At 42.9% G+C, this 26,780-nt stretch overlaps 2 protein-coding genes and 1 pseudogene across 3 annotated transcripts in view; all 3 read left to right on the plus strand.

Moving 5' to 3' along the window:
- The window catches only part of LOC139448316 (kinase D-interacting substrate of 220 kDa-like), a 32,382-nt gene extending 21,310 nt beyond the window's left edge, over window positions 1–11,072 (plus strand). For both annotated transcript variants that reach the window (XM_071229869.1, XM_071229868.1), the window contains 5 exons: window positions 272–389; window positions 909–919; window positions 6,068–6,100; window positions 7,113–7,172; window positions 8,699–11,072. In XM_071229869.1, the coding sequence (XP_071085970.1) occupies window positions 272–389; window positions 909–919; window positions 6,068–6,100; window positions 7,113–7,172; window positions 8,699–9,702 (1,226 nt within the window). In that variant the 3' untranslated portion in view covers window positions 9,703–11,072. The remainder of the gene's footprint in view (window positions 1–271; window positions 390–908; window positions 920–6,067; window positions 6,101–7,112; window positions 7,173–8,698) is intronic.
- On the plus strand, window positions 7,194–8,111 carry LOC139447781 (ankyrin repeat domain-containing protein 50-like; annotated as a pseudogene).
- An 8,705-nt stretch (window positions 11,073–19,777) lies between the features above and the next one.
- LOC139447693 (ankyrin repeat domain-containing protein 50-like) lies at window positions 19,778–22,059 on the plus strand. The gene is made up of 2 exons (XM_071229132.1): window positions 19,778–20,775; window positions 21,118–22,059. Exons 1-2 carry the CDS (start codon window positions 20,499–20,501, stop codon window positions 21,720–21,722), a joined length of 882 nt encoding a protein of 293 aa, XP_071085233.1. The 5' UTR covers window positions 19,778–20,498; the 3' UTR covers window positions 21,723–22,059.
- Window positions 22,060–26,780: the final 4,721 nt, after the last annotated feature.

The raw sequence follows: 26,780 nt of genomic DNA on the forward strand, positions 1-26,780 counted from the left end.
AAATGTTGTTCATTCCAGGTGAAACATTCTGTATTTTGTGTTGCCCATGTAGAGTTATGTTACCGGCAGATTTAACCCTGCGTAAATGATTTTAGACTCTAGCATGCAGTGTTTAATGTCACATGTCACGAGGCTAACTTAACTGTGGTAACTCATTCACAAAACATATTCTGGCACAATTTAGCATTAAATTGAGACAAACGTATTGGTTCTGAAAAAAACGTATTCTGTCATAATTTAACATTATTGAGATAGATGTATTATTTTACAGAAAGTGGCACAAAACAAGAAACTGCCTCAACACCACTGGCTGTGATACTTGTCCTTGTGTTCGCCATACTCATCATCATCATCATCATCATCACTGTGACTGTGTACAGATGGCGAAGGTATGACTATAGGTCACTCAAACATGATTAGCCAAGAAGATGCCTTTCAAGGATAAGATAATTAGTTCCCCATAAACCGTGGCTTTGAGTATGCGCACAATGTGGATATTACTTCCGTATTTTGTTAACTGGTTGAAATGGCAAACATAAAACATTATCTTCAACTACTGTGATGCTTACAGGACGTGTCTGGCATGGTTTGTTTGTTTGTTTGTTTTTTAAAGATCCGGGGTAGAATAGGTCTTCAGCAACCCATGTTTGTCGTAAAAGGCGACTAACGGGATCAGGTGGTCAGGCTCGCTGAGTTGGTTGATGCATGTCATCGCATCCCAATGGTGTGGATCGATGACTGTTATCCTCTGATAAACAAATATATAAAACAATCCTTAATTATCGACTGGGTATTAATAGGCCATGAACTGATCAAGGCACATATGAGAATAAATAGACTTAAAGTATTGATTAAAGATTTTCTGTCAGTCTGCTATTTACTAATTACTGTTGGCTATTCTGTTTCAGATCTAAGCAGGGTGAGTACTGAATTTGTTAAAAGATAACCATCATAACGGACACCAACATTAAACCATGTAAGGTATTAACTACAGATGAATGTCATCGGTTTGTGTCATGGCGTCTCGTGATGATTCCGGCATGTAATTGCTCTTCAGCAATCCATGCCTGTAATGACAGGCGACTATAGGGATCGGGTTGTGAGGCTCGCTGACATGGTTGATGCATGCCATCGTATCCCAATTGCCTAGATCGATGATGTCAATCACTGGATTGTCCAGGTATTTACAGACCGCCTATGTTTTCAGGATTGAAGTTGTGATTCATAGAAGAGTGTTCGGTAAGGAATCGTTCATAAATTGATTGTTGCTTGTTGGGTTCCAGGGCTGGTCAAAAAGTTCTAACCCTAACAAACAAAACCAACAATTGTGACAGTGACTTTACTTTTATATTTCAACAGTATCTCCCTGCTTTTCAATACGCTTTCATATAGATAGTGAAGCTTTTCATTTCCAGTCAGGAAGAACTTTTTGGAAGCCACCCTGAAAAACCCTTCAGGCGGTCATCGTTGTCGTCAAAGCGCTTTTCGCGAAGATGTTCCTTCAGTTTAGGAAAGAGATGGAAATCACTTGGTGCCAGGTCTGGAGAGTATGAGTGGTGAGGAAGCTCATCGAAGCCATATTGTCGCACAGCAGGCTTTGCAAGTCGAGACGTGTGAAAAGAAGCATTGTCATGGAGTAAAACTCCAGCAGTCGGCATTCCTCGCCTCTTTTCCTTGTTAGCATCCCTCAGGCAATGAAGTAAATCATCATAGTAGGCACCGGTTATCGTCTTCTGCCATTCTAAGTAATCAACAAGGATCACACTCTTTTTCGCTGATCTTGAAGACTTGAATTTCGTTGGTGCCGGAGAAGTGGATTGGTGGAAACGTTTTGACTCGGGATCATAGTGGTAGACCCATGTTTCATCACCCGTCATTAATCATTTCTGAATTTGACGGAATCGTCCTTAATAGGCTCTAGATTTTCTCTGGGCAATGTCAGTTCTTTTTTCCTTAACGTCAGACTTTAGAAACTTTGACACCCAACACATCGCAGAGCGCAGATATCTTATTCATCTGTAAATGTTCATGAATAATAGTCCAATGGACTCATGGCTCAGACCTGTTCAGCACTGTTAATACGTCTGTCGGGCAGTGTAAGTTTTTCTATCTCCTTCATTCAGTCTTCATTGATGGAAGCTGAGGGACGTCCAGATGTAGGATCATCATCAAGGCTTGTTCTCATCATAGCTGCCCAACGTTTAACAGTGGAATAGCTAAGGCGCCTATCCCCATACGCTTGTGACATGCGGTCGTGAATTTCTTGCGGTGTACTAAGTCAAAAACTTGATGACTGTTGGGTACTCGTTCTTTTCCATTTCTGTGTCCATTTGGATATCTGTCTCGTTCAACTGGCTGTCACTAATATACAATCGGCCTCAACAGACATAATATACTTGCAACAAACTACTCAAACAATGTACTGCATTGACTTGTTCACTTTGTTATGGCCCATAGTTGAAATTAGTCAGGCTCAGAACTTTTTGACCAGCCCTCGTTAGAAAGGGAAAAGGCAAGCTGTCAGCCATTTGAGCATGTCTAAAAGTTTTAATACCGTTTTTGACCAGCCACCGTAGAAGGGCAAATACACAGGGGAGTACACGGTCATTTGATAGAGCATGTTTGTTTGTTTGTTTGTTGTTTCACGCCGCAGTCAGCAATATTCAAGCTATATGACGGCGGTCTGTAAATAATCGAGTCTGGACCAGCCAATTCAGTGATTGACATCATTGCATCCCATTCATATAAATTAACATGGTTACTTAAAACAACAAACCAATTATATGCTGAAATTGGATTAGGACTAGTAAATAGCAATACACAGGCTTCTCACTCAGTACCAATAATAATCCTACACCTATGAAACGTTCCAGAGCAGCTTTCGCGCTATCACTTTTTCCAATGGAGTTTAGGCGTTTCACGTTGTTCCTGAAGTATTCAATCAGTTGTGTAAATTTCATGCTTTAAGACTTTATGACCCAATTGCGTGGGATGCAATGATGCCAATCACTGGATTGTATGGTCCAGACTCGATTAGTTTTGAATGATGTACCAGGTTGGTTGGTTTGTTTGTTGTTTAACGCCGCACTGCGCAATATTCCAGCTATATGACGGCGGTCTGTAAATAAGCGAGTCTGGACCAGACAATCCAGTGATTTATATCATGAGCATCGATCCACGCAATTGGGATCGATGACATGCATCAACCAGGTCAGCGAGCCTGACCATCCGATCCCGTTAGTCGCCTTTTACGACAGGTTAGTCACCTTTTACAGCAAGCATGGGTTGCTGAAGACTTATTCTACCCCGGAATAATGTACCAAGAGAAATGTACTAATGTTTGAGAGAAGCGAACAGAGACAAAGTAGATGATCTTGGCATGATAAGCAACGACCACGAGTGGTTTATTTCTTATATGAGATATCAACATTATGTACAGCCTGTTAAAGAATGATGATAAAATGTACAAGCTTTAAAAATATTTACCCCTATTTAAATAATGGTGACTCCCTCAAGAGAATCCGACCTCGGCAATGTCGGACAGGTGGGTATTTCCCGAATATTTTCACAATCCTCACATCGATTACCTGTATCTTTTCTCCCAATAACTCTCACGCTTTGGAATGCGATCGTTGGGCCATCGCGTACATCTGCATTACCAAGATACATCTATAGGGAACAACTCACTAGACTTTTCTCTCTCAAAAATAACGTCCTCATATATACGACAATATCAAGTTGCGAGCGCATGTTAGAACACTGTTGTATCGTGAAATAAACCATGCTTTGATATTCATTGTTATCGCGTAGCGATTGTCTTATATTGACATATATACGTGTTGACAACAAAAGACCATGCACCTAATAGATCAACATCGATAAAACGTAATATGTCTGCGGAAGCTTTGCATTCGAACTAGGTCTAGTTATTGTAGGGCGATTTCCGATACGACACGATACACAAATATACGATACACAAATATACGATACACGATATGCAATAGGTATTGTCAATACAGACAGAGACTGGTATGTCAAAACATTATTATTATCAGGCTATGCACTGCTTTGATTGTTCAATATATTTACTGTCTAATATTCATAAGAATTTTAAAAAATATTTTAAACAAAATCATGATGAATTAAACTTTATATAAACAAAACTATTATTTCAACTACCATATCTATCTATTCATGGCATTACCTTTCGTGGTAAATGCTTGTAAGAGCGACTAGTGGGATCGGGTGATACATAGATTGTCTGGTCCAGACTCGCCGTCATATAGATGGAATATTGCTGAGGTAAAAGACAAAAATCAAACACACAAAAACAAATGACTCCACATTCCAAACGTTTTATCAGAAAACTTACGTTGAAAAGTCACTGTATTTTATCATGTACATGAAAAATAAATCCATTCAAATGCACGCCATATTTTCTTTCTGGGGGATGTAGTATGGGTTGATGTTTTTTTTAAAAGACAAACTTGTATCTGTACCTGTACCTAGGGAATCTGTATCAGGAATAATATATTCCAATATTGTCTTATATTAGTTGCAGCTTTTACTGTATATATATGTCAAGTATGATACGTGTGCCCACTCCCGTCAACTGAGGCTCGTTTCAAGGCGTAAAATAGCGGTAATCTGATCGTTGTTGTTGTTAATATTATGGTGAGCTGTTGCGATTTGCCGATCACTTCATGCACGATTTCGCCGAAATTATTTTAAAGAATACTGAAAGAAGTGTGAATTCAATTAATCGGACGGGTAATGGGAACCACATTTACTTTTAGAGTAATGTCATTGTGAAGACATTTCTTTTGTTGAACCAATCGTGCCAATCATCAATGTACATTTTTAACCTTTATATCGCAGATATCAAACAATGTATTTGATTTTTCCATATAACTTGTTGAACCGAATTAGGGCAGCATAATTCGTGTCTTTATTACCATTTACTTGAGGAGTTTACAATATTGTATCTTGCAGTAGTGTCACGTTGAAGGCATTGATTTTGTTCAACCAAATCAGTGCCATATCACGGGTTTTCCTTATTTTACCATTTTCAGAGGTATTAAGGTTAAGGTAACCGAGAATCTAAATCAGGAAACGAATAAATTTTTAACAGGAAGCTGGAACAGATTACCCAACAGTGCAAACAGTGTTCTACTCATAGATGCCTATGTGCAGAGTTGCGTCCCTTAGTTGTGCCAGTGTCCATATACGTTTGAATTATCATGTTTATCGTATTTGAATGCCATATTTCCCTAAAAGTATAATTTTCAGTTTGTCCTCGCCAAGTCCATACTTGAGAGGAGCACATACCTTAGTGTGGCTTTTCTCCCACATTATTTTTCCTTCGTGGGGATTCAGGGTTGGAATAGGTTTCCAGCAAGAGGCGACCAAACAGATCGGGGGGTCAGGCTCTGTGACTTGGTTGATAGTATTTCATCGCACCTCAGTGTGGTATCCTTATCTGCAGAGAGATATGGAGGTTAATTTGATTGAAAGCCAAATTTTGAAATCTTTTAAGCCTGCAAGTTATCGGACAATCGAATTTTCTACACATTATCGTTCAAAAGACAGGATGTGAATCATCATACAAAATAAGGTCCTTAAAATACATTATCCTAATTTCTAAGACATTTTTTCTCTTTTCAGCCACGAGTCCTACCAAAGCTAACGCTGATGATGGTAAGAGCACAGTTGCAAGTATTATTTTTTTAACTAACCTGACAAAAATTTGATCAAGCATCGGGGTTGGAATAGGTTTCCAGCAAGGGGCGACCACATGGATTGGGTGGTCAGGCTCTGTGACTTGGTTGATAGTATTTCATCGCACTCAGTGTGGTAACCTTATCCTCAAAGAGATATGTAGGTTAATTTGACGGAAAGACAAATTTTGAAATCTTTTATGACTGCAAGTTATCGAACAATCTAATTTCAAGATATAATACCTCAAAAGACAGGATGTATGCTCTATGTCAAGGCTCTATATCATTGCTTCAAAATAAGGTCCATAAGTAGATCATCCCAGTTTCTTTGTCTTCGTTTCTCATTTCAGCATTGGGTGGTGAAACGGGTAACGCCGATGAGGGTGAGAACACAGTTACAACTATTATTATTTTAACTAACCTGACTGAAATATTATCAAGACTGGTTTCAATCGACTGTGCTTTGAGCAGAGATTTGTTATGCATTTGGAAAGGGTTAAGTCGCTTTTATCTATTAACTGTAGCCGGACACGACTGTCTAATATGACTTTGAAATCATTATGTTCAATCATTATCGCAAGTGTGTTAAAACAAGTATAGATTTGTTACTGAAGAGCAAGTTTAGCACATAACTCAACATCACCGTAATCTAATGTAGGTGAGCTGTAGTATTCTGGCCTTGTTGGTATTCCAGCTCAGAGTAGAACCCTAGTTTTCATGTTTGTCTTCATATTCAGATGGCACGGATTGTTATCTGTCCAAAACTTGCTTATATACAGGCTGCGCTGGTATAACTGAAACATTGCTAAGTTGGAAATACAATAACACCTGTTCACTCACTCAGCTTGGTACTTGGCAAATGTTATACACATTGTTTATAAGTTTGTCTTTGTAAACAAAATATACAACCTGAATGATATACCTGTGGGATAACATGTTGCTAAGCTGTACGATGTGTGATACAGTTGTCCCCTCTGTTGCAACAAAATCACTTGATTGTTTTATTTGCTTACCGGCCGCCGTCGCACGGCAGTAGTGTTTACCTTCAATTGCGAGTGGCGGGTGCTACCGGTAGGGCCGGACATTCCTACCCCTGTGGCGAACACCCGGTGGCATCCCTGTTTTTCAGTGATCCATTCATATAATAAACACCGCTATTTTGCCTTTTATGCCCAATCTGTTTCGGTAGATAATCAAGACGAATTATTCTCTGGCGTTTACGCTTTATATTCACTTACTCACTATGGAACTTGGTGATAATGTTCTTGACATTGTTTAACAATTTCTATTTGTATAAAGATAATATACAACTCGCATGTTCACTTTTTGAATAACATGTTGCTTATTTGTAAGATGTGCGATTCGTATGACCAGTTGTAGTCCCTCATGTTACAGGTGACAACCTAATTGATAGTCGGAACACCACAGCCGTGGACACCTCCCCCAGTGCTGCCTGTAAGTAGGGGATACTAGATACTAGATATTGTCAGAGACATCTGTAATCAGAAATTAGAGGAGATCAACAAAAAGGGAGAAGATGGACTGACAGCAGTTAGTGGGCAGCAAGGAGGGGACACAGAGAAGTGATTGACATGCTTATGAAACAAGCAGCTGATCTGGAGCTTGACGATGGCATAGGTAACAATATCCTTTGCTGGGCCAGTTATAGAGGGCATGTGGAAATGGTGAAACATGACGTCTCAAACACCATTGTGGACATCAACAGCAGAGGGCAGGATTGGAGAACTTCATTGATGTGCGCAGCTCGACATGGGAAACTTGATATGTTTAACTTTCTTTTAAGTAAATGGGGTCTTCCATCAGAACTTGACAAAGATGGAAACAACATCCTTCTACTGGCCTGTTCGGGTGGGAATGTGGACATTGTGAAATATGTCCTTTCACTTAAAACTGTAGGCATCAATGGTAGAGGACAGTCCGGCAGCACTCCGTTGATGGTGGCAGCATACAAAGGACATGAAAATATCTTTGACGAACTTTTGAAGGAAGGAGCCGATGTGACACTGGTTGATGAAGCTGGTGACAACGTCCTCCAGTCGGCCTGTCAGGGGGGGGACATGTGGATATTGTTAGGCGTGTCCTCATGCAAGGCAAGGTGGACATAAACAGTCGAGGTCTATGATAACAAGGCAAGAAATATTTGATTTACTAGTGACTGAAGGAGCTGATGCTTCACCAGAGGATGATGATGACAACACCTTCCTTCATCTGGCCTGTGAGGGAGGGCATCTGGAGATAGCGAATTCTATCCTCCCACTGGACAATGCGGACATCAACGCCAGGAACAAACACAACGAAACAGCAGCCATGCTGGCAACAAATGGAGATGAAGTATTTGAGCTTCTTGTGTCACGTGGTTGTCTCACAACGTGAGTGAAAGGAGGAGCACTGATTAATGCTTCTGCTGAGATCATCTGTCTTTGTTACAATTGTTAAAATGGTAGCACGAACCAACTAGAAAGCCTGATCACTGGAAATGTCTTGGGATGGGTTTTGTAACTATATGTATCGGACGGAGAAGGGAATCCAAAACATTCTTATGGAAAACAAACAGTTCTGATTGAATTTTTCTGTACCCATTAACAGAATAACAGTATTGTCAATTTTCCCCCTTGCTGCTACCTGGGGTTTTCGCTCATTGAACACGGGCAAATGACATCCTCACGTAATAGTTGTGGGCACAATCACATATCACATTTATGTCAGAGTATACATTCATTGAGAAACTAAACTAAACTCGATCACTCGCACCTCTGGAAATATATATATTTCGTTTCATCTCTCTCTCTCTCTCTCTCTCTCTCTCTATATATATATATATATATATATATATATATATATATATATATATACCATTCTTTAATTATTTGTATTGCATGATATACCTGTAGAAGACCATGTTCCTTATTTGTAAGATGTCAAACACCTGACCAGCTGTTGTCCTTTCTTTTGTGTTACAGCAGACTCCGACTTCCAGACTCCGGACACTGACCTCATCGTTGCCTGCAAGCAGGGGAAACTACAGAGAGTGAGAGACATCCTGGATAAGAGCTCGGAAGACATCGACAAGAAAGACTGTGGCGGGATGACACCAGTGATGTGGGCAGCAAGAAGAGGACACATAGAAGTGCTGGACTTGCTTGTGAAGAAAGGTGCTGATGTGTCACTAAAGGATAAGGTCGGTCACAACATCCTTCACTGGGCCTGCTATGGACGTAATTTTGCAATGGTGAAGTATGTCCTGTCACTGAACAAGGTGGACATCAACAACACAGGCCTGGATGGGAGGACACCGGCTATGTTCGCAGCTCGGCAGGGATATATGAAACTGTTTGAGTTACTTGTAAGTAAAGGGGGCCTGCCAAAGGCAGACAAAGATGGAAACAACATCCTGCTACTGGCCTGTTGTGGTGGGAATGTGGAGATTGTGAAGTATATCATCTCACATAAAACTGTAGACATTAACAGTGGAGGACAGTCCAACAGGACTCCACTGATGGTCGCTGCATACCGGGGAAATGAAAAGGTGGTTGATCTACTTATGAAAGAAGAAGCTGATCTGACACTAGTTGGTGATGCCGGGGACAACGTTCTCCATTCGGCCTGTCAGGGGGGACATGTGGACATTGTTAAGCGTGTCGTGGAGTTGGTGGACATAAGCAGCCCAGGACAATACAACAGGACGCCCTTGATGATGGCAGCAAGGCGGGGTGAGAAAGAAATATTTGATTTACTTGTGAAGAAAGAAGCTGCATCGTGTGTGGATGATGACGGTAACAACATCCTTCATCTGGCCAGTGAGGGAGGACATCTGGAGATAGTGAAGTATATCCTCGAAAACATGATGGACATTTCGGATATCAACGCCAGGAACAAACATAATGAAACAGCAGCCATGCTGGCACCAAGGGGGAGTGAAGTGTCCGACCTTCTTGTGTCACGTTATAAAGTTCTCATGAAGTAAGTGAAACATTGAGGGCAGGTGAATACTCCAGCTGAAAACGTCTGTCTGTCTGACTTTGATAGAAATGTTAAAACTGCTAAACGGACCAACTCCTTGGGGAGACAGGTTGATGATGTTTTCCTGGTCCTCTGGTTACTTGAAATGTTCTGGGAAGTTTTATACCCTACATGAATAGGGCGGAGGTCAAATAAAGATAATCCAAAACATTCCTATGTATACATGCAGCTCTGACTGGGTTGGTCTGAACTTCATCCCATCTACTGACGGCCTAGCATTTGTTGTAATGGAACATGCATTGAGTCCGTCCCATCTGTTGACAGCCTAGCATTTGTTGTAATAGAACATGCATTGAGTCCGTCCCATCTGTTGACAGCCTAGCATTTGTTGTAATAGAACATATTTCTCTCATAACTCGACAAACCAGGGACAGTGATTGTGAACATTAACCACGAAACAAACCAGTAATGGTATTTCCACTTATATCAAAGTGAATAATATAGAAGAGTTATCTCCCTTAAGCCATACAGCCTTCAGGGCTATTAACATGATGAAATAAATAAAACTTCCATAAACCAGCAAAGAAAGTAGTTTCATACCTTATCTTCAAACTGCCATCCATGAAAGAACTGCTCCGAACAGAGGCGACATACATCAGCTGGTTAGAATAGGTCTTCAGCAACCCATGCTTGCCGTAAAAGGTGACTAACGGGATCGGGTGGTCAGGCTCACTGAATTGGTTGATGCATGTCATTGATCCGAATAGTGTGGATCGATGCTCATGATATCAGTCACTGGATTGTCTGGTCCAGACTCGATTATTTACAGACCGCCGTCATATAGCTGGAATATTGCCAAACAAACCAAACTGAACAGAAATTGGGGGAGATATTTCTATGACTTAATCAGGATCGTCTACGGCAAAAAAACAAAGTTTTCTGTTACTTCTTCATATTTGAAAATAAGACGACAGATTTCACCTGTACAACCAGGTACGAATCAGGGCTAAAACAGATAGCTCCGGTCCATTCATCATTGCTGTATTTATTTTGTAAGCTGATATCATTTCGTGTACTTATACTTATCCAATGAGATAGATATGTGTTTAGTGTGGATATGTGTGTCAGAACAGTTTGATTTGGCGCACAAACCATTACAAAAACAAATACATTGACTGCAAAAAGTAATGCATTACAGATTTCTTCTTTGTCGAGTTTTACAACCCATGGCTGTTTTTGAGAAGAAATTAGTTTTTTTAAATCTATCACAAATTATTATTTATTTGAATTAAATTATCCATTGCTGCTATTTTTGTTATTGAATCATTTGTTTCTGTACTGCCTGCCTGCCTGCCTGCCTCTCAAAGCCCCAAGTTTCACGGTACTTCATTCTTCCAACTTTGTCTGTTTGTCAACAGTAAACCAGTTTCTTGATGTACAGCTTCAGAGAGATTAGTCATTTGATTGTGTCGTCATAGTAACGATGACATCATAATGGAAGTCAGTTTTGAATGATAATGTGTTTAATGTGGATATTTGTTTATCGCAAACAAAACCATTATAAACATACATTTGCTTCACAGTTGCGTACACCCCTTGGTTGTGTTTTCGGAGTAATTAGTTTGTCTGTCACAAGATAAATAATAAATTGAATGTGTAACATTTTTGTTAACTACAAAATGTATTATTTATATTTTTCTGCCTTTCAGATATTACTTGGTATTTTTATATTGGAACAAAATTGAATTTAACACTCCGTGGTGGGTGGGGAGCTGGGGTGATGAACCATACACAAACTAACCATGGCTCAACCAAAAAAACTAAACGTGCATTGGATGATAGTTTATCTCATGAAGAAGAATATTCCTTGTCATCTCCTGATAGTTGGAACAGATTGTTTGGTTGTTCAATCTATTGATGGTGAACCGTTAAGGCTAAATCCGTTTGCTACTGCAAAATCAATCTATGGCATCGCTGGTGATGTTAAAATGTCAGGAAAATTAGAAATGATTTCATTTCCTCTTGATCGAGTGCAAAACTCGAAAACAATCAATCACTCTGCAAGCTTTGAAAACTTTGGTCACTACCCAGGTGAAGGTTTCACACATAACACCCTGAATAGCTGTAAAGTTATTGTGAGAGATACAGATCGAATCCTCTCTGACCTGACCGAAGAAGAACTAACTTCAGAGCTGAAAGATCAAGGAAATACTCACATCAAACGCTTTACCACGAAACTGAACAATGAAATTATCAACACCAATACATATCTCTTTACATTTGCCCTTCACAATCTTCCTAAAGCAATCAACGCAGGGTATTGTCACATCGGAATAGAAATATACATTCCAAATCCTCTCCGTTGTTACACATGCCAAAAATTTGGACATAGATCTCAATCATGTAAAAAAACGAAAACTTGCTATCGTAGTGGTACACAAGATCATGACAGTTATGACCTCCTCAAAGGTATGCCCTGTCTTTCATACAGAACACAAAATCATTAAATGAAACTTGGAAAAATGAATCTCTTACCCTGATGCAAAGAAATTAGTACTTGCTAGCCAACCGCAAACTCTGCCATTTTAGTATTCCACAGCTGTGTCAAGAACACTAAACAAATCTGTTACATACTGGGCAACTAAAGTTCCTGTGACACTGAATAATATTTAATGCAAGGTTAAGTTTTTTACCAAATCAGAAACAATTTCGGTTTGCAACAGATAAAAGTGTTCAAATGTTTTAATGTGCCATACTGACTTCAGAAAATGCGTTATTTCTTAAAAAAAATAAACATGAACTTGCCAAAATGTCAATTTACAAATCAATAGCGTGTGTGTGCACCTCTGGTTGCGATGCAAGCAACGCATCTTCGTCTCATGGAGAGGGCCAGGCGTCGCACTAAGTCCTGTGGGATATCTGTCCATATCTGCTGGAGCATGTTTCGAAGTTCCTGGAGTGTCTGTGGAACACGTGGTTGACGTCGAAAGCGCCGATCCATCTCATCCCACATGTGCTCGATTGGTGAGAGTTAAGGGGAGCGAGCCGGCCAGGGGATGACATTCACATTGTTTTGTTGAAGAGATTCCCGAAGAAGTCGAGCAATATCAGGCCGGGCGTTGTCATGTTGAAAGGTAATGCCTGGGCCATGACGACGCAAAAACGGTAGAACAACAGGGCCGATGATCTCGTCGCGGTAGCACTGTCCATTGAGATTTCCCTCTACCACTATCAAACGGGTCCTCTGTCTTGCTGTTATCCCTTCCCATACCATGCTGCCCCCGAACCGATCTTCTTCCATGACACAATGATTGAAGTATTATTCACCCCGATGTCAGTACACTCGAATCTGTCCATCGCTGTGGCTGAGGTGAAGACACGTCAGTGAATAGACCTTGTCTCCACTGCATGGCCGTCCAGCCTAGACGCTGTCTGCACCACTGTAGACGTACTTGACGGTGGTTTCCTGTCAATATGGGACGTCTGGCGGGTCTTCTAGCGACAATCCCTTCACATCTGAGGCGGCGACGTACGGTTTGTGAAGATATTCGTCAAAAGCCAGGGATGCTTCTTGCAGTCACTGTTGCTGGCTAGAATCGATTTCGTAAGTGTGTTGTTCGAATCCAGTTGTCTTGTCGATTATTGGTTATGCGTGGCCTGCCACTCCGAGGATGGTCTCTGACTGCATTTGTCTGTTGCCAACGTTGCCATAAACACCAAATGGTGTTTCTGTGGACGTTAAATTGTCTTGCAACATCACGTTGACTTGATCCTGCTTCAAGCATACCAATGGCTCGCAGACGCTCATTTTCGGATAGGCGTGGCATTTCGTAATGTTGAATAATTGCGTAATTTTGTTGTTTTTCTGAGTGGTTGTTGTCAGCACGATGCTAAACAGTGCATATGGAATCCCGTTAACGCACATGTTTTTATACCCATTCTTGGTTAGTGAAATGCATGGGGCTTGCATTAAAGTGAACTTTTAGCATGGATGCATGCTTTTCTGTAGTAGTTGCGTTTTTGTGACTTGATTCCATACATGTACTACAATATTGAAAACCAAACTTTACTTGTTTGAAGAAAACACTAAAATATTGGTGTCACAGGAACTTTTGTTGTTGAGTATATCTGTTGCCACCCAGACTGATATTACTTGGGTCAAAACAGATACATATGCCATTCTGAACACTGCTCCTGTTCCTGAAGTTGCTGATCCTGTTCATGAAGCTGTTAATCCTGTTCCTGAGCTTGTTGCTTCTGTAGGTTCACAGACTCAGACGCAACATTCATCACCATCTCCATCTGATAAAAATGCCAGCAAGAAAGTAAATTGATTATTCACACAAATCTGACAGAATCGCAAATAGTGTCCGTGATCTAATTCAAGTTTTCAACAAGTATCAGATCTTGGAAGACATGGATCGCCCGTCTTTCCACCACCGATAACATGAACAATTACCATCCACTTATACAGTGGAATTGCAGAGGTCTAAGGACCAATTTTAATGAATTACAATTATCAGTACAGGACTTTCAGCCGTCAGCATTCTGTCTACAAGAGACATATCTCAAACCAACTCCACGGCTGATGGTAGATCTACACGGCTGATGGTGGATCTCCACGTCTGATGGTGGTACTCCACGTCTGATGGTGGGACTCCACGTCTGATGGTGGTACTCCACGGCTGATGGTGGATCTCCACGCCTGATGGTGGTACTCCACGTCTGATGGTGGATCTCCACGTCTGATGGTGGTACTCCACGGCTGATGGTGGATCTCCACGCCTGATGGTGGTACTCCGCGGCTGATGGTGGATCTCCACGTCTGATGGTGGTACTCCACGGCTGATGGTGGGACTCCACGGGTGATGGTGGTACTCCACGGCTGATGGTGGATCTCCACGCCTGATGGTGGTACTCCACGGCTGATGGTGGATCTCCACGTCTGATGGTGGAACTCCACGTCTGATGGTGGGACTCCACGGCTGATGGTGGTACTCCACGGCTGATGGTGGATCTCCACGGCTGATGGTGGATCTCCACGCCTGATGGTGGTACTCCACGGCTGATGGTGGATCTCCACGGCTGATGGTGGATCTCCACGCCTGATGGTGGATCTCCACGGCTGATGGTGGATCTCCACGTCTGATGGTGGAACTCCACGTCTGATGGTGGATCTCCACGTCTGATGGTGGTACTCCACGGCTGATGGTGGATCTCCACGCCTGATGGTGGTACTCCACGGCTGATGGTGGATCTCCACGTCTGATGGTGGTACTCCACGGCTGATGGTTGTACTCTACGGGTGATGGTGGTACTCCACGGCTGATGGTGGATCTCCACGGCTGATGGTGGATTTCCACGGGTGATGGTGCTGATTTCATAAGGATATGCTCCCGGTCCACGTAGTAATGCTAATACCTTGAATTATGAGCACGTCACGTCGTTGTCCAACTCAAACTTTTGTGATTTGCACGGGATACCGGCAACACTGTTAATATACACATTCCAATAAATACAGATCCTGCACCGCAAGCAACGATTTGAACAATCTCAACACTAATGTTAATTCCCTTGTCATACCTCTGTTCCTCTATACCTCTATTCCTGCAAACATGTCAACATGTCTGAATGTGTCAGATCCATATGTTCTAGAACCCGACATGATAAATTGAATAGCTATATTCAACTCAATTCAAGAAAAGATTTGGTCTCACGTGAAGGATACATTATTTGTAATCCAACACACATGAGATTCCGACAACCTTTGCTTACACGATACCGTGCGTTCCCGGGCTAACTCCACGTATGTTGATGTACAGACAGGGACGACGACTCCATCGTCAGCAGCGAAGTCGACGACATCGACACCCTGACAGGACCTTCAAGTTTCGCGCTGTTTGCTCAAACCAAGTTCCAGCTCCGCACGACGCATGTCTACAGTTGTGCATCTCTACAGGGCTCCCTGCTGCCAAAACACGACAGAGCTGACACACTGGTATGTCCTCTCTTATCACACACACATACCACCTAACATGACAGAGTTGACACAATCGTATGTCCTCTCTACTCACACACACATACCACCCAAACTTGACAGAGCTGACACAATCGTATGTCCTATCTCCTCTCACACACACATACCACCCAAACACAACAGAGCTGACACAATCGTATGTCCTCTCTAATCACACACACATACCACCCAAACATGACAGAGCTGACACAATCGTATGTCCTCTCTAATCACACACACATACCACCCAAAGACAACAGAGCTGACACAATCGTATGTTCTCTCTACGCACACACACATACCACCCAAACACAACAAGGCTGACACAATCGTATGTCCTCTCTACTCACACACACATACCACCCAAACATGACAGAGCTGACACAATCGTATGTCCTCACTAATCACACACACATACCACCCAAACATGACAGAGCTGACACAATCGTATGTCCTCTCTAATCACACACACACATACCACCCAAACACAACAGAGCTGACACAATCGTATGTCCCCTCTACTCACACAAACATACCACCCACACATGGCAGAGCTGACACAATCGTATGTCCTCTCTACTGACACACACACTCATACCACCCAAACATGACAGAGCTCACACAATCGTATGTCCTCTTTACGCACACACACATACCACCCAACCACAACAGAGCTCACACAATCGTATGTCCTCTCTACGCACACACACATGGCCATAATCCTCTATGGGGAAGTGCCAACACAAATTCAAAGGGACAAATCATTAAAGATTTTATCACTGACAATAATCTATGTATTTTTAATGATAGCTCAAAACCTCATCCACACAGGTCAGTGGATCATGTAACATCAACACAGAGGGTCAGTGGATCATGTAACATCCACACAGTAGGTCAGTGGATCATGTAACATCGACACAGTGGGTCAGTGGATCATGTAACATCCACACAGTAGGTCAGTGGATCATGTAACATCCACACAGTGGGTCAGTGGATCATGTAACATCCACACAGTGGGTCAGTGGATCATGTAACATCGACTCAGTAGGGCAGTGGATCATGTAACATCGATACACTAGGTCAGTGGATCATGTAACATCCACACAGTGGGTCAGTGGATCATGTAACATCCACACAGTAAGTCAGTGGATCATGTAACATCCACACAGTGGGTCAGTGGATCATGTAACATCCACACAGTGGGTCAGTGGATCATGTAACATCCCCACAGTGGGTCAGTGGATCACGTAACATCCACACAGTAGGGCAGTGGATCATGTAACATCCACACAGTAAGTCAGTGGATCATGTAACATCTACACAGTGGGTCAGTGGATCATGTAACATCGACACAGTAGGGCAGTGGATTATGTAACATCCACACAGTAAGTCAGTGGATCATGTAACATCTACACAGTGGGTCAGTGGATCATGTAACATCGACACAGTAGGGCAGTGGATCATGTAACATCCCCACAGTGGGTCAGTGGATCACGTAACATCCACACAGTAGGGCAGTGGATCATGTAACATCCACAGAGTAAGTCAGTGGATCATGTAACATCCACACAGTGGGTCAGTGGATCATGTAACATCCACACAGTGGGTCAGTGGATCATGTAACATCGACACAGTAGGGCAGTGGATTATGTAACATCCACACAGTAAGTCAGAGATCATGTAACATCTACACAGTGGGTCAGTGGATCATGTAACATCGACACAGTAGGGCAGTGGATCATGTAACATCCCCACAGTGGGTCAGTGGATCACGTAACATCCACACAGTAGGGCAGTGGATCATGTAACATCCACAGAGTAAGTCAGTGGATCATGTAACATCCACACAGTGGGTCAGTGGATCATGTAAAATTAACACAGTGGGTCAGTGGATCATGTAACATCGACACATTAGGTCAGTGGATCATGTAACATCCACACAATAGATCAGTGGATCATGTAACATCCATTCAGTAGGGCAGTAGATCATGTAACATCCACACAGTAGGGCAGTGGATCGTGTAACATTCACACAGTAGGTCAGTGGATCGTGTTACATCCACACAGTGGGTCAGTGGATCATGTAACATCCACACAGTGGGTCAGTGGATCATGTAACATCCACACAGTGGGTCAGTGGATCATGTAACATCTACACAGTAGGGCAGTGGATCGTGTAACATTCACACAGTGGATCATGTAACATCCCCACAGTGGGTCAGTGGATCATGTAACATCCACACAGTAGGGCAGTGTGTCATGTAACATCCATTCAGTAGGGCAGTAGATCATGTAACATCCACACAGTAGGTCAGTGGATCATGTAACATCCACACAGTAGGGCAGTGGATCGTGTAACATTCACACAGTGGATCATGTAACATCCCCACAGTGGGTCAGTGGATCATGTAACATCCACACAGTAGGGCAGTGTGTCATGTAACATCCACACAGTAGGGCAGTGGATCGTGTAACATTCACACAGTGGATCATGTAACATCCCCACAGTGGGTCAGTGGATCACGTAACATCCACACAGTAGGGCAGTGGATCGAGTAACACCCACAGAGTAAGTCTGTGGATCATGTAACATCCACACAGTGGGTCAGTGGATCATGTAAAATTAACACAGTGGGTCAGTGGATCATGTAACATCGACACATTAGGTCAGTGGATCATGTAACTTCCACACAATAGATCAGTGGATCATGTAACATCCATTCAGTAGGGCAGTAGATCATGTAACATCCACACAGTAGGGCAGTGGATCGTGTAACATTCACACAGTAGGTCAGTGGATCGTGTTACATCCACACAGTGGGTCAGTGGATCATGTAACATCCACACAGTTGGTCAGTGGATCATGTAACATCCACACAGTGGGTCAGTGGATCATGTAACATCTACACAGTAGGGCAGTGGATCGTGTAACATTCACACAGTGGATCATGTAACATCCCCACAGTGGGTCAGTGGATCATGTAACATCCACACAGTAGGGCAGTGTGTCATGTAACATCCATTCAGTAGGGCAGTGGATCATGTAACATCCACACAGTAGGTCAGTGGATCATGTAACATCCACACAGCAGGGCAGTGGATCGTGTAACATTCACACAGTGGATCATGTAACATCCCCACAGTGGGTCAGTGGATCATGTAACATCCACACAGTAGGTCAGTGTGTCATGTAACATCCATTCAGTAGGGCAGTAGATCATGTAACATCCACACAGTGGGTCAGTGGATCATGTAACATCCACACAGTAGGTCAGTGGATCATGTAACATCCACACAGTAGGGCAGTGGATCGTGTAACATTCACACAGTAGGTCAGTGGATCGTGTTACATCCACACAGTGGGTCAGTGGATCATGTAACATCCACACAGTGGGTCAGTGGATCATGTAACATCCACACAGTGGGTCAGTGGATCATGTAACATCTACACAGTAGGGCAGTGGATCGTGTAACATTCACACAGTGGATCTTGTAACATCCCCACAGTGGGTCAGTGGATCATGTAGCATCCACACAGTAGGGCAGTGTGTCATGTAACATCCATTCAGTAGGGCAGTAGATCATGTAACATCCACACAGTGGGTCAGTGGATCATGTAACATCCACACACAAGGTCAGTGGATCATGTAACATCCACACACAAGGTCAGTGGATCATGTAACATCCATACACTAGGTCAGTGGATCGTGTAATATTAACACAGTAGGACAGTGGATCATGTAACATCGACACAGTAAGGCAGTGGATCAGGTAACATCGACACAGTGGGTCAGTAGATCATAATGTTACATCCACACAGTGGGTCAGTGGATCATGTAACATCCACACAGTGGGTCAGTGGATCATGTAACATCCACACAATGGGTCAGTGGATAATGTAACATCCACACAGTGGGTCAGTGGATCGTGTAACATCCACACAGTAGGCCAGTGGATCATGTAACATCAGGGTTGGAATAGGTTTCCAACAAGAGGCGACCACATTGATCGGGTGGTCAGGCTCCGTGACTTGGTTGATAGTATTTCATCGCACTCAGTGTGGTAACCTTATCTGCAAAGAGATATGTAGGTTTATTTGACGGAAAGACAAATTTTGAAATCTTTTATGACTGCAAATTATCGAACAATCTAATTTTTCAACATATTATCCACCAAAAGACAGGATGTATGTCAAGGCTCTATATCATTGCTTATCTTCATTCAAAATACGGTCCATAAGTAGATTATCCCAGTTTCTTTGTCTTCTTTCCTCATTTCAGCATTGGGTGGTGAAACGGGTAACGCCGATGAGGGTGAGAACACAGTTACAACTATTATTTTTTAAAGTAACCTGACTGAAATTTTATCAAGACTGGTTTCAATCGACTGTGCTTTGAGCAGAGATTTCTTATGCATTTGGGAGGAGTTGAGTCGCTTTTATTTATTCACTGTGGCCGAACACGACTGTCTGATATGGCATTGAAATCATTATGTTCAATCAGTATTGCAAGTGTGTTAAAACAAGTATAGATTTGTTACTGAAGAGCAAGTTTAGCACATAACTCAACATCACCGTAATCTAATATAGGTGAGCTGTAGTATTCTGGCCTTGTTGGTATTCCAGCTCAGAGTAGAACCCTAGTTTTCATGTTTGAAACACCACAGCCCTCATGACCTCCCTCTTTATTGCCTGCAATGGGGGGATACTAGATATTGTCAGAGACATCCTGAATCAGAACTTGAAGGACATCAATTAAAAAGGAGAAGATGGACTGACAGCATTTATGTGGGCAGCAAGGCGGGGACACACAGAAGTGAAGGACTTGCTTTTGAGAAAAGGAGCTGATCGGGAGCTTGTGGATGGTGTAGGTAATAATATCCTTCACTGGGCCTGTTATGGAGGGCATGTGGAAATGGTGAAACATGTCGTCTCAAACACCATTGTGGACATCAACAGTAGAGGGCAGGATGGGAGGACCCCACTGATGTGCGCAGCTCGGAATGGGAAACTCGACATGTTTAACATTCTTTTAAGTGAAGGGGGTCTTCCATCAGAACTGGGTACGTAAGTCCCACTCCCTCCAAAGTATGCTTCATTTTCCAGGATTTTAATCGTAGAATATTTGTTGTTTTTACATTGGCTTAAAATATCTAAAAATCGCCAGTGTAGGGATGGTGTAAATCCTGCTGGGGTACCATGCAGGAAGCAGATGTACCGTAAGTCCCCATGGTACCTAGTATGGTGACCTACCTTTGGCTACTGGTGATCTATAGCCCATTTTTATTTTGTATTGTTCTGAATTGTTATGAATTTTATCATGATATGCTAGTTTTAAATCTACATTTGTGATAGTCTAGTGGACTCACTCACTCACTCACTCACTCACTCACTCACTCACTCAGAACTTGACAAAGATGGAGACAACATCCTTCTACTGGCCTGTTCGGGTGGGAATGTGGACATTGTGAAATATGTCCTTTCACTTAAAACTGTAGGCACCAATGGTAGAGGACAGTCCGGGAGGACTTCGATGATGGTGGCAGCATACAAAGGACATGAAAATATCTTTGACGAACCTTTGAAGGAAGGAGCCGATGTGACACTGGTTGATGAAGCTGGTGACAACGTCCTTCATTCGGCCTGTCAGGGGGGACATGTGGATGTTGTTAGCCGTGTCCTCATGCAAGGCAAGGTGGACATAAACAAACAAGGTCTATACCGCAGGACGCCACTGATGATGGCAGCAAGGCTTGGACATAAGGAAATATTTGATTTACTAATGAGCGAAGGAGCTGATGCATCACCAGAGGATGATGATGGTAACACCATCCTTCACCTGGCCTGTGAGGGAGGGCATCTGGATATAGTGACTTCTATCCTCCAACTGGACAAGGTGGACATCAACGCCAGGAACAGAAACAATAAAACAGCTGCAGCAGCCATGCTGGCAACCAATGGAGATGAAGTATTTAAGCTTCTTGTGTCACGTGATTGTCTCACAGAGTGAGTGAAAGGAGGGCTGGTCAATCATCCAGCTGAGATCATCTCTCTTTGTTACAACTGTTAAAATGGTTACATGAACCAACTAGAAAGCCTGATCACTGGAAATGTATTGGGATGGGTTTTTTAACTATATGTATCGGACGGAGAAGAGAATCGAGAAACATTCTTATGGAATACAAACAGTTCTGATTGGATTTTTCTGTACCCTTTAACAGAAAAAGATACTGCTTGTCAATGACTTAGCTTTAACCATTTCACTTGGTATTTAGTTTTTTAGGATGCAAATTTGATGCATTGTCGTGACGTGTCTTGTTTGTGAAGGCATATTTTTAAAGTTACTTCGTTACCTCCATTTTTAGGGTTTAATACAGTCAAAAAACTTACGCTACTGTTTGTTGTTTTGTTTGAAATTATTTTCAAATTCTATCCAGTTCAGCTATAACAATGGTAACGGTATTTATCAGGCAATTATCATTTGTTGAAGCCCCCAGTCTGTTCAACTCCTCGCCTACGGACAGTTAACAGAAGACATGGGTCTTCTGCAAATGATAATGCCCTGATAAATAACGTTACACTTACAGAGGAATAGCTGTTCATGATACTTTCTGCAGCAGCAGGGCTGCCTCCTTGAGGTGGTGTCTCTGCTGGACCAAGGGACAACGGTCTGTCATGAGGTGAGGTGACATTGGGTTAACGTCGTGTCCAAGATTATTGCAACCAGTGACGATCCGGGGTAGAGTAGGTCTTCAGCAACCAATGCTTGCTGTAAAAGACGACTGTGCTTGTTGTAAGAGGCGACTAACGGGATCGGGTGGTCAGGCTCACTGACATTGTTGATGCACTTCATCATATCCCAATTGCGTGGATCGATGCTCATGATGTCAATATTGCTGAGTGCGGCGTTAAAAAACAAACCAAACCAAATCCAAGATTATTGCACTTATATAGCGACATACATACACAAAATGTGTGTGTGTGTGTGTGTGTGTGTGCGTGTGCGTGCGTGCGTGCGTGCATGCGTGTGTGTGTGTGTGTGTGTCTGCTTGTACTAGTCCGGACTGATGCCGATTTATAGTGCTGGCACGCTGAGATACCATGCCGCAGTTTAACATGAATACCCCACTCAATGCCGAGCGCCAGTCTGTGTAACAACAAGTACCATCGTTTATCGTCTTTTAGTATGAGGCGACCAGGGATCGAACCCTGACCTTCTGCTCTCCGGGCGGACGCTCTACCACTAGACCACAGAGGCGGTCGTTTCAATGAGAAAATCGCAGACACCACACCAAACAGGGTCAGGTACCTTTAAGTACCGTATAGGGCACTCGGGTACTCGGGTCGGGTGGGTACTGAGTAGGACCCGGGTACCCACAGGACTACCCGGACCCGTGGTTAGTCACGTGATATATTGTTTCATGAGAAAAATTCCCTATATAACTACATGGTTACACGAAAATGTTAAGTCTTTAATGTTCGCATTTCTTTATGACTATGAACACGTTCCTTCTGTCTTATATATGCTTGAACAAAGCTAAAACGTCAATCAACTTCAGTGTATGCATGACCACATCGTTTTATACGTGTCTACTGTCAACTATTCCCAATCGGACATTTTGTACCTATCTCTTGACACCAACAGCGGGTACCCGGGTAGCGTCGGGTAAAAGGGGCGTGGGTACCCGGGTAGTACATTTGGACTCGTCCCAACCCGAGTACTGTAAATAAGAGCGAACGACAATTCCAATCCAACCGTCGAATCATTCCAACTCTGCGACTGTGCCACCCGTGACCAGGTCTCTGCTGTTGAAGATATGTACCCTTCTGTAATAAATGATCACAACATGAACGATTAGAGAAAATTGTATTATAACAGTCAAAACCTTTCTTCTCTGTCCAGTTATGTACCTACTAAATATTGAATCTGTGTTTTTGTAGCTGTTGCTTACTGTAGGGCTATCTCAGTGTTACCGTCGTGTATTGTATGTATACCGTCGTGTACTGTATGTATACCGTCGTGTACTGTATGTATACCGTCGTGTACTGTATGTATATCGTCGTGTACTGTATGTATACCGTCGTGTACTGTATGTATATCGTCGTGTACTGTATGTATACCGTCGTGGTCTGTATGTATACCGTCGTGTACTGTATGTATATCGTCGTGTGCTGTATGTATACCGTCGTGTACTGTATGTATATCGTCGTGGTCTGTATGTATACCGTCGTGTACTGTATGTATACCGTCGTGGTCTGTATGTATACCGTCGTGTGCTGTATGTATACCGTCGTGTACTGTATGTATACCGTCGTGTACTGTATGTATACCGTCGTGTACTGTATGTATACCGTCGTGGTCTGTATGTATACCGTCGTGTACTGTATGTATACCGTCGTGGTCTGTATGTATACCGTCGTGTACTGTATGTATACCGTCGTGGTCTGTATGTATACCGTCGTGTGCTGTATGTATACCGTCGTGTACTGTATGTATACCGTCGTGTGCTGTATGTATACCGTCGTGTACTGTATGTATACCGTCGTGTACTGTATGTATACCGTCGTGTACTGTATGTATACCGTCGTGTACTGTATGTATACCGTCGTGTATTGTATGTATACCGTCGTGTACTGTATGTATACCGTCGTGTGCAGTATGTATACCGTCGTGGTCTGTATGTATACCGTCGTGTACTGTATGTATATCGTCGTGTGCAGTATGTATACCGTCGTGTACTGTATGTATACCGTCGTGTACTGTATGTATATCGTCGTGGTCTGTATGTATACCGTCGTGTACTGTATGTATACCGTCGTGTACTGTATGTATACCAGTGTGTGCTGTATGTATACCAGTGTGTGCTGTATGTATACCGTCGTGTACTGTATGTATACCGTCGTGGTCTGTATGTATACCGTCGTGTACTGTATGTATACCGTCGTGTACTGTATGTATACCGTCGTGTGCTGTATGTATACCGTCGTGGTCTGTATGTATACCGTCGTGTACTGTATGTATACCGTCGTGTGCTGTATGTATACCGTCGTGTGCTGTATGTATACCGTCGTGTGCTGTATGTATACCGTCGTGTACTGTATGTATACCGTCGTGTACTGTATGTATACCGTCGTGGTCTGTATGTATACCGTCGTGTACTGTATGTATACCGTCGTGTACTGTATGTATACCAGTGTGTATTGTATGTATACCGTCGTGTGCTGTATGTATACCGTCGTGTGCTGTATGTATACCGTCGTGTGCTGTATGTATACCGTCGTGTACTGTATGTATACCGTCGTGTACTGTATGTATACCGTCGTGGTCTGTATGTATACCGTCGTGGTCTGTATGTATACCGTCGTGTACTGTATGTATACCGTCGTGTGCTGTATGTATACCGTCGTGTGCTGTATGTATACCGTCGTGTGCTGTATGTATACCGTCGTGTACTGTATGTATACCGTCGTGTACTGTATGTATACCGTCGTGGTCTGTATGTATACCGTCGTGTACTGTATGTATACCGTCGTGTACTGTATGTATACCAGTGTGTATTGTATGTATACCGTCGTGTGCTGTATGTATACCGTCGTGTGCTGTATGTATACCGTCGTGTGCTGTATGTATACCGTCGTGTACTGTATGTATACCGTCGTGTACTGTATGTATACCGTCGTGGTCTGTATGTATACCGTCGTGTACTGTATGTATACCGTCGTGTACTGTATGTATACCGTCGTGTACTGTATGTATACCGTCGTGGTCTGTATGTATACCGTCGTGTACTGTATGTATACCGTCGTGTACTGTATGTATACCGTCGTGGTCTGTATGTATACCGTCGTGTACTGTATGTATACCGTCGTGTACTGTATGTATACCGTCGTGTACTGTATTTATACCGTCGTGTACTGTATGTATACCGTCGTGGTCTGTATGTATACCGTCGTGTACTGTATGTATACCGTCGTGGTCTGTATGTATACCGTCGTGTACTGTATGTATACCGTCGTGTGCTGTATGTATACCGTCGTGTGCTGTATGTATACCGTCGTGTACTGTATGTATACCGTCGTGTACTGTATGTATACCGTCGTGTACTGTATGTATACCGTCGTGTACTGTATGTATACCAGTGTGTGCTGTATGTATACCGTCGTGTACTGTATGTATACCGTCGTGTGCTGTATGTATACCGTCGTGTACTGTATGTATACCGTCGTGTACTGTATGTATACCGTCGTGGTCTGTATGTATACCGTCGTGTACTGTATGTATACCGTCGTGTGCTGTATGTATACCGTCGTGTGCTGTATGTATACCGTCGTGTGCTGTATGTATACCGTCGTGTGCTGTATGTATACCGTCGTGTGCTGTATGTATACCGTCGTGTACTGTATGTATACCGTCGTGTACTGTATGTATACCGTCGTGTACTGTATGTATACCGTCGTGTACTGTATGTATACCGTGAATAGTAACGTGAGTTAAAATGTCCTACAGGAATGACGTCATTACACTGAATAAACACTGCTGACTGATGCTCATGTTTGTGTGACATCTACAACTGATGTCTGGTGTATTCGGGTGCAGTGTTTCCAGCCTACTGCGAGTCATCAGCGGTGCGAGTCACCATGGGGGCGGTCCCCTCTCCGCGCGGAGGCTCTACCACTAGACCACGGGGGCTGTCCCCTCTCCGGGCGGAGGCTCTACCACTAGACCACGGAGGCGGTCCCCTCTCCGCGCGGAGGCTCTACCACTTTAAAAACTTTAAAGCGGCCCGGCTCGATTTCCCACAGTACAGTGTGTCTGTTGTCTTCCGCCTCACTCACTCATCTTAGTATACGAAGGCAAACCAGTCCAGATCAGACGTTTCTGGCATTAAATGAAGTGACACACAAACGGTGATAGGACGGTGTTGATGGAATGTGTCAAGTATTATATTTCACCCGGGAGTGGCAGTAGCCGTTATGTATGAAGACTGAGCTAAGGCTTACTACCCTCTCATCTAAATCGAATAGTGCACATAGGAGTTGTTACCAAAAAAGCCCGGCTGAAACGATG

The sequence above is a fragment of the Haliotis cracherodii genome, unplaced genomic scaffold (genome assembly GCF_022045235.1).
Source record: "Haliotis cracherodii isolate W230 unplaced genomic scaffold, xgHalCrac1.p SCAF_7, whole genome shotgun sequence".
Classification (NCBI taxonomy): Eukaryota; Metazoa; Mollusca; class Gastropoda; order Lepetellida; family Haliotidae; genus Haliotis; species Haliotis cracherodii.

What these genes read in the sequence shown, in the direction of transcription:
- LOC139447693 (XM_071229132.1), top strand. Translation starts at nt 20,499, where the DNA reads ATGTGGGCAGCAAGGCGGGGACACACAGAAGTGAAGGACTTGCTTTTG. An exon ending in GGGTCTTCCATCAGAACTGG is followed by an intron (nt 20,776 to 21,117) that starts GTACGTAAGTCC and finishes TCACTCACTCAG; the next exon opens with AACTTGACAAAGATGGAGAC.